At 53.2% G+C, this 8,412-nt stretch overlaps 1 protein-coding gene across 2 annotated transcripts in view; it reads left to right on the top strand.

The window, feature by feature from the left end:
• The window catches only part of LOC137316523 (dedicator of cytokinesis protein 2-like), a 1,021,473-nt gene extending 1,014,014 nt beyond the window's left edge, over positions 1 to 7,459 (top strand). For both annotated transcript variants that reach the window (XM_067980505.1, XM_067980471.1), the window contains exons 50-52: positions 167 to 260; positions 4,999 to 5,171; positions 7,161 to 7,459. In XM_067980505.1, the coding sequence (XP_067836606.1) occupies positions 167 to 260; positions 4,999 to 5,171; positions 7,161 to 7,262 (369 nt within the window). In that variant the 3' untranslated portion in view covers positions 7,263 to 7,459. The remainder of the gene's footprint in view (positions 1 to 166; positions 261 to 4,998; positions 5,172 to 7,160) is intronic.
• The last annotated feature ends 953 nt before the right edge of the window (positions 7,460 to 8,412 follow it).

Here is an 8,412-nt window from a genome sequence, read left to right as displayed (position 1 = left end):
TACCGTGTCGATGATATTCTCCAATTTGTTTATAATTTTATTAAAATGAATGCGCTGGGGAAAATATCGAGGGTGTGAGGGGGAGGGGTCTTTAAGTTGGAAGGCTGGCTGAGTTGCTTATTTTAATGTTGTCATTTTAATGATTCTAATATCTGTATATTTTCAGGAACCTCCAAGGTTGTCACAACTCGTGAGCGACGCAAAAACCATGGAAAGTAATCCAGAGCAGCCCGTCAAAGAAAACAGCGCGTCTTTTGCAGGTAGGGGCCGTGTGCTGCGTTCACAGCGGTGGCACGTGGTGTTCCTCGTCCCTTTGTCTCACCGCACTGCACTTCTGCTCCTCAATCCTCGGGGATTTGTGTGAACTCCTCCTGCCTAACCCCCAGCATGAAACAGGTTTGAGTGTTCTTCACAGGATCAGCCCGGGTGAAGGAGGCCCTTCGTGTTATTTGATCTCACCCTTTCCAAAATACCAAACCCACTGTCTTCCCTTTACAGCATTCCTTACAGTCTCCTGTCCCTAACCACCCTCCCTGACTGCCCGCTTAGGATTGCTAGCTCTGGTTGGAGTCATTCCTAGAGGTTTGTGACATTTTGACCATGTGACATCTGACCGCGTGACATCTGATCACATGATGTCTAATCACATGACATCTGACCGCGTGATGACTGACCACGTGATGTCTGACCACGTGATGTCTGACCACATGACGTCTGACCGCGTGACATCTGACCGCGTGACATCTGACCGCGTGAAGACTGACCACGTGACGTCTGACCACGTGACGTCTGACCATGTGACGTCTGACCACGTGACATTTGATCGCGTGACATCTGATCACGTGGTGTCTGATCACATGACATCTGATCGCATGATATCTGATCACGTGATGTCTGATCACATATCTGATCACATGACATCTGATCAGGTAACATCTGACCACATGATGCCTGTGAATGTCACTGCGTTTACCGTGTAAAGGTCGGGTCCCCTGTCGTTGACTATTTTTGCTCGTGGTTTCGCGCTAGCAGCTGTTGCGCGAAAAGTTCCGAGAACCAGGAGGCCACTCGTGAAGAGGGGAACCGGAGGGGAAGAGGAGAAACCGAGGGTGGGGGAAGAGGGGAAACCGAGGGTGGGGGAAGAGGGGAAACCGAGGGTGGGGGAAGAGGGGAAACCGAGGGTGGGGGAAGAGGGAAACCGAGGGTGGGGAAGATGGGAAACCGAGGGTGGGGGAAGAGGGGAAACTGAGGGTGGGGGAAGAGGGGTAACCGAGGGTGGGGGAAGAGGGGAAACCGAGGGTGGGGGAAGAGGGGAAACCGAGGGTGGGGGAAGAGGGGAAACCGAGGGTGGGGGAAGAGGGGAAACCGAGGGTGGGGGAAGAGGGGAAACCGAGGGTGGGGGAAGAGGGGAAACCGAGGGTGGGGGAAGATGGGAAACCGAGGGTGGGGGAAGATGGGAAACCGAGGGTGGGGGAAGAGGGGAAACCGAGGGTGGGGGAAGAGGGGAAACCGAGGGTGGGGGAAGAGGAGAAACCGAGGGTGGGGGAAGAGGAGAAACCGAGGGTGGGGGAAGAGGGGAAACCGAGGATGGGGGAAGAGGGGAAACCGAGGGTGGGGGAAGAGGAGAAACCGAGGGTGGGGGAAGAGGGGAAACCGAGGGTGGGGGAAGAGGGGAAACCGAGGGTGGGGGAAGAGGAGAAACCGAGGGTGGGGGAAGAGGAGAAACCGAGGATGGGGGAAGAGGGGAAACCGAGGGTGGGGGAAGAGGGGAAACCGAGGGTGGGGGAAGATGGGAAACCGAGGGTGGGGGAAGAGGGGAAACCGAGGGTGGGGGAAGAGGGGAAACCGAGGGTGGGGGAAGAGGAGAAACCGAGGGTGGGGGAAGAGGGGAAACCGAGGGTGGGGGAAGAGGGGAAACCGAGGGTGGGGGAAGAGGAGAAACCGAGGGTGGGGGAAGAGGGGAAACCGAGGATGGGGGAAGAGGGGAAACCGAGGGTGGGGGAAGAGGGGAAACCGAGGGTGGGGGAAGATGGGAAACCGAGGGTGGGGGAAGAGGGGAAACCGAGGGTGGGGGAAGAGGGGAAACCGAGGATGGGGGAAGAGGGGAAACCGAGGGTGGGGGAAGAGGAGAAACCGAGGGTGGGGGAAGAGGGGAAACCGAGGGTGGGGGAAGAGGGGAAACCGAGGGTGGGGGAAGAGGAGAAACCGAGGGTGGGGGAAGAGGAGAAACCGAGGGTGGGGGAAGAGGAGAAACCGAGGGTGGGGGAAGATGGGAAACCGAGGGTGGGGGAAGAGGGGAAACCGAGGGTGGGGGAAGAGGGGAAACCGAGGGTGGGGGAAGAGGGGAAACCGAGGGTAGGAAAGAGGAGAAACCGAGGGTGGGGGAAGATGGGAAACCGAGGGTGGGGGAAGAGGGGAAACCGAGGGTGGGGGAAGAGGGGAAACCGAGGGTGGGGGAAGAGGGGAAACTGAGGGTAGGAAAGAGGAGAAACCGAGGGTGGGGGAAGAGGGGAAACCGAGGGTGGGGGAAGAGGGGAAACTGAGGGTGGGGGAAGAGGGGAAACCGAGGGTAGGAAAGAGGAGAAACCGAGGGTGGGGGAAGAGGGGAAACCGAGGGTGGGGGAAGAGGAGAAACCGAGGGTGGGGGAAGAGGGGAAACTGAGGGTAGGAAAGAGGAGAAACCGAGGGTGGGGGAAGAGGGGAAACTGAGGGTAGGAAAGAGGAGAAACCGAGGGTGGGGGAAGAGGGGAAACCGAGCGTGGGGGAAGAGGAGAAACCGAGGGTGGGGGAAGAGGAGAAACCGAGGGTGGGGGAAGAGGGGAAACCGAGGGTGGGGGAAGAGGAGAAACCGAGGGTGGGGGAAGAGGGGAAACCGAGGGTGGGGGAAGAGGAGAAACCGAGGGTGGGGGAAGATGGGAAACCGAGGATGGGGGAAGAGGGGAAACCGAGGGTGGGGAAGAGGGGAAACCGAGGGTGGGGAAAGAGGGGAAACCGAGGGTGGTTAAGAGGGGAAACCGAGGGTGGGGGAAGAGGGGAAACCGAGAGTGGGGGAAGAGGAGAAACCGAGGGTGGGAGAAGAGGGGAAACCGAGGGTGGAGGAAGAGGGGAAACCGAGGGTGGTTAAGAGGGGAAACCGAGGGTGGGTAAGGAGGAAACCGAGGTGAAGGGGGAACCCAGGGAGGGGAAGAGGGGAAACTGAGGGAGAGTAAGAGGGGAAACCGAGGGCAGGAAAGAGGGGAAGCCGAGGGCGGGCAAGAGGGGAAACCGAGGGCGGGCAAGAGGGGAAACCGAGGGAGGGGAAGAGGGGAAAGCAAGGGAGGGGAAGAGGGGAAACTGAGGGAGGGGAAGAGGGGAAACTGAGGGCTGGGAAGTATTAATCCTATAACCCACTGATATTCACCCTGAAACCATAGCCAGAATCCCCCTGCGCTGCACAAGGTTTCAATCACACTCCCGGTCGATGCCACCTTTAACAGGCCCGGTCTCTCTCCCTATCTCCTTGGACTCTGGCTTGAACTCCAGATCCGTGTGAAGGTGACAAACTCTGAACTGGGAACCTCAACCAGAGCCCGATCTGTACTTGGATTTCACACATCAAAAGCGGCCGGCACAGACCGACCTGAACCAAACCGAGAGATCGCACACAGGGCAGTGGGCCCAGTGTTTGGGGCTCGTCACACAGGGCATAACATCCTAAAGACAGCTCAGCACCAACATCTCTAAACATCTCGCTGGGCTCAGACTCAATAATGGAGAGTTTTCATAGAATGATAGAAATTACAGCACAGGAGGAGGCCATTCTGCCCCTCCATGCCTGTGCCAGTGCTGGGGCTCTCTCTCAAAACCCCACTCACCCCAGATCATTTTTAAATACTAACCCCATTCCTTTTGAAATGATGAATTAGTCTCTACCTCAGTAGTCACTTGTGGTGAAGCACCCCATGGTCCAAAGCCCTCCGTTCAAGAACCTTGCTCCTCCCATTCTCCTTTATTTCGTCTGGGGGGGGGGGGGGGTAGGGGGTGCAAAATTGGAAAAGAAAACACAATCACCAGTGCAAAAGTGATGTTTCTAGCACACTGTGTAAACTTGTTCATCTTACGTAGAGTTACGTAGAATTTACAGCTCAGAAACAGGCCATTCAGCCCAACTGATCTATAGTGGTGTTCATGCTCCACATGAGCCTCCTCCCGCTCTACTGTCCTGGGCCAATATTTATCCCTCAACCAACATCACTAAAAACAGCTTATTTGGTCATTATCTCATTGCTGTCTGTGGGATCTTGCTGTGCGCAAATTGGCTGCAGCGTTTCCTACATTACAACAGTGACTATACTTCATTGGTTGTAAAGCGCTCTGGGATGTCCTGAGGTGGCAAATGTTGCCATAGAAATGCAAGTCTTTCTTTCTTACTTCATCTCACCCTATCAGCATATCCTTCTATTCCTTTCTCCCTCATGTGTTTATCCAGCTTCCCCTTAAATGCATCTATACTATTCGCCTCAACTACTCCTTGTGGTAGTGAGTTCCACATTCTAACCACTCTCCGGGTAAAGAAGTTTCTCCTGAATTCCCTATCGGTTAAGAAGTTTCTCCTGAATTCCCTATCGGTTAAGAAGTTCCCCCTGAGTTCCCTATCGGTTAAGAAGTTCCCCCTGAATTCCCTATCGGTTAAGAAGTTTCTCCTGAATTCCCTATCGGTTAAGAAGTTCCCCCTGAGTTCCCTATCGGTTAAGAAGTTTCTCCTGAATTCCCTATCGGTTAAGAAGTTTCTCCTGAATTCCCTATCGGTTAAGAAGTTCCCCCTGAGTTCCCTATCGGTTAAGAAGTTTCTCCTGAATTCCCTATCGGTTAAGAAGTTTCTCCTGAGTTCCCTATCGGTTAAGAAGTTTCTCCTGAGTTCCCTATCGGTTAAGAAGTTTCTCCTGAGTTCCCTATCGGTTAAGAAGTTTCTCCTGAGTTCCCTATCTCTAATCTCACGGTTCTCTGCGTGTTCCACAGGTCAGGCCTTCGCTGTAATCAATGGGTTCAGTGGGCGGATAAAGAGTGCCAGGCCTCCCCCGTTGCCCAAGAAGATTAACCCAACCCTCCTGGAGAATTTCAGTCAGGATCAGGCAGAGCCTCCGACCTCTCCCGTCCATCAGGAGTCAGGGAAAGAGCAGTCCCAAAATAAGGTGAGTCAAAGCTACATTATTTTTAAAAGTCTTGTGCATGCTGTAACGATTCTATGATTCTATGCTGTCATGAATGTTTGGTCGCATTTTTAGCTCAACATGTCACATTGAAACCGCCTGTATGAGTGGAGATCCCGGGGTCTAGATTCGACTTCATCTCACACGTTTTATGGGCCTAAAACGGGCACCGCAATGATCAATTTACCAATTCAGAGGGCCCAGGGTTGCCAACTCTGGTTGGACGTATCCCTGGAGGTTTCTTCACATGACCTCCAACCTCCCCGTACCCAGGCGCCCGCCGCTGGTTGCCCGACACGTCCATCCTTGTGTCGGACACCGCTTCCCCACGCCCAGTTTGAAAGCGACCAGACTCTTCATTTCCTAATTGGATGATTCTTGACAGTCAATCAAGGCTTTTTTCCCCAGGTCCAGTATTTCTCCCGGGTGCTTTCTCGTAGCAATGTCCTGGAGATTAACCCTTAAAACCTGGAGACTCCAGGTCAACCCCGGAGGGGTTGGCGACCCCAAGAGGCTCCGCCCTTCTGCACGGGCGTTCAGGCCACCGCTAAATCGGGGCCTTTATTTTTAGGTGACCCCGGCGGCCGCCTGAAATGAGCACAGGCCCCTTCGCAATTCGGACGCCGATACTCGCTGGCCTTAGTCGGACTTTGGGAGACGGAAGCATTTCTGAGGTCTTGACCAGCCTCACCAGCGGTCCTTAAATGGACTGCTGGAGACCCCTCATGTAAAGGCCCAAACACCACACAAAATATTTGTTATCTTGCGGGGTCGGAAGGAGCAGGAGTCCATCTGGGGTTTCCAACCCTCTAGGATTGTCCGGGAGTCTCCAGGAATTGAAGATTAATCTCCAGGACACTGCAACGAGCAAAGACTTGGGAGGAAAATGGCCGCAGCATTAAAAAAATATATGTAATTTTTTCATTTTCTTTGAACACTTTCGCTTATTGGTTATAAGAATATTGGCGATGGGGAAAAAGCTGTTTGACTGACAGTCAAGAATCATCCAATCGGGTAACAAAGAATCTGTTTCCAAATTGTCCGTGGGAAGGCGGGACTCCGCAAGGTTGGACGTGTTGGGTGACCAATGGCGGGGGGAGAGTGTGGGGGCCGGGGGGGGGGTGGGGTGGGGGGTAGGGTGGGGTGGCGCAGTTGGAGGCAGGAGGTCATGTGATGAAACCTCCAGGAATATGTCCAAGCAGAGTTGGCGACCCGAAGTCCAACGGTCCTCCGCGGAGCCAAGCCAGCATGGACAACTTGTCGGGCAGTGGGCTTAAACTGGAGGGCCAGGAAAAGCATTCGTGCATTCTTCGGGCCTGGCCCCACGAAAATCATTTAATCAAAGAAACTTACCGACAAAGTTTCCGGAAGGCCTCCAGCTGTCCCTTTAAGGCTCGATGGTGAGACCTGCTCGATGCTCAGTTCCACTGCGTCATTGGACCCCGAATTAAGTATCATAAAGAGGCTCCTGCCCGTTTCAGTCCTAAATCGAGGGCCTGCTGGATAAATCAGGTGGGCATTAAGCTGCAAGTAGGTAGTGTTAATTATTAGATTCTCTCTACCACCTCAATCAACAATAACAACTTGCATTTATATAGCCCCTTTAACGTAGTAAAAACGTCCCAAGGCGCTTCATAGGAGCGATTATCAAACAAATTTGACACCGAGCCACATAAGGAGATATTAGGACAGGTGTGGTCACAAAAAATAGGTTTTAAGGAGCAATTTAAAGGAAGAGAGTGAGGTAGAGAGGCGGAGAGGTTTAGGGAGGGAATTCCAGAGCTTAGAGCCTAAGCTTCTCATTCACGAAGAAAAACGAGGAGCCAGTGAGGCCAAAATGGTCCCCCTCCAGTCCCCGTGTGTTTTTAGGAGAGTCCGTGATCCGCCTCATGTGTTTTGATCACCGCTCGCTCCTGTGGGCAGCCGTGGCTCGATTGCACCTGCTAACCTTTCCTTTTCTCCTTTGAACAGACCCAGCATCCGCTGACACCAGATGACGGCAAACCCCTCAAGTCACCGCCACCCCCTCCGCCGCCAAAGAACAAGCGGCTGGTAGCTCCCCCGCTGAGCTGACCGCACCTTTCCCAAGACAAAAGAGGCTTTGCCGACCCCAACACAGCGCTCAGGGTGGGACGATAAGACTGGTAGATTATGACGTCCTGTTACCTAGCAACAGGACCAGGGCCCCCATTTTGTTGTCGTGTATTAAAACCGTTTTCTCACAGTGCTAAGAATTTTCTTTAACAAATATACCATTTTTTTATGTTTAATGACTCGATCAAATGGCATTTGTGTTTATTTTAGCACTTTAATCACAGGCAGTGATGCTAACACGTGGTGGTATGACGAATAACTGGGAGTTGTTGGAAATCTGAAATAAAAAGGCGTTTTATATTGTTAGTGTTCCATCAGCAGCAGGAATATAGGTCTCCCACCCAGTCTGCACATTTTTCACTTTAAAAAAACAACAATTTTCATTTATATAGCACCTTTTACAACCTCAGGTTGTCCCAAAGCGCTTTACCTTTCTCCAACAAGGAAGCGTCTAAGCATCGCCCCTTAACATTCAATGTCATTGCCATCGCCGAATCCCCCACCATCAATATCCTGGGGGTCACCATTGACCAGAAACTCAACTGGACCAGCCACATAAATGTCATGGCTACTAGAGCAGGTCAGAGGCTGGGTATTCTGCGGCGAGTGGCTCACCTCCTGACTCCCCAAAGCCTTTCCACCATCTACAAGGCACAAGTCAGGAGTGTGATGGAATACTCTCCACTTGCCTGGATGAGTGCAGCTCCAACAACACTCAAGAAGCTCAACACCATCCAGGACAAAGCAGCCCACTTGATTGGCACCCCATCCACCACCCTAAACATTCACTCCCTTCACCAGCGGCGCACGGTGGCTGCAGTGTGTACCATCTACAGGATGCACTGCAGCAACTCGCCAAGGCTTCTTCGACAGCACCTCCCAAACCCGCGACCTCTACCACCTAGAAGTACAAGGGCACCAGGCATGTGGGAACACCATCCCCTCCGTCACACACCATCCCGACTTGGACATATATCGGCCGTTCCTTCCTCGTCCCTGGGTCAGAATCCTGGAATTCCTATCTAACAGCACTGTGGGAGAACCTTCACCACGCGGACTGCAACGGTTCAAGAAGGTGGCTCACCACCACCTTCTCAAGGGCAATTAGGGATGGGCAATAAATGCCAGC

This window comes from Heptranchias perlo, chromosome 1 (assembly GCF_035084215.1).
Source record: "Heptranchias perlo isolate sHepPer1 chromosome 1, sHepPer1.hap1, whole genome shotgun sequence".
Classification (NCBI taxonomy): Eukaryota; Metazoa; Chordata; class Chondrichthyes; order Hexanchiformes; family Hexanchidae; genus Heptranchias; species Heptranchias perlo.
The sequence above is the reverse complement of the archived record's forward strand: the minus strand, read 5'-3'. Positions and strand labels throughout refer to the sequence as shown.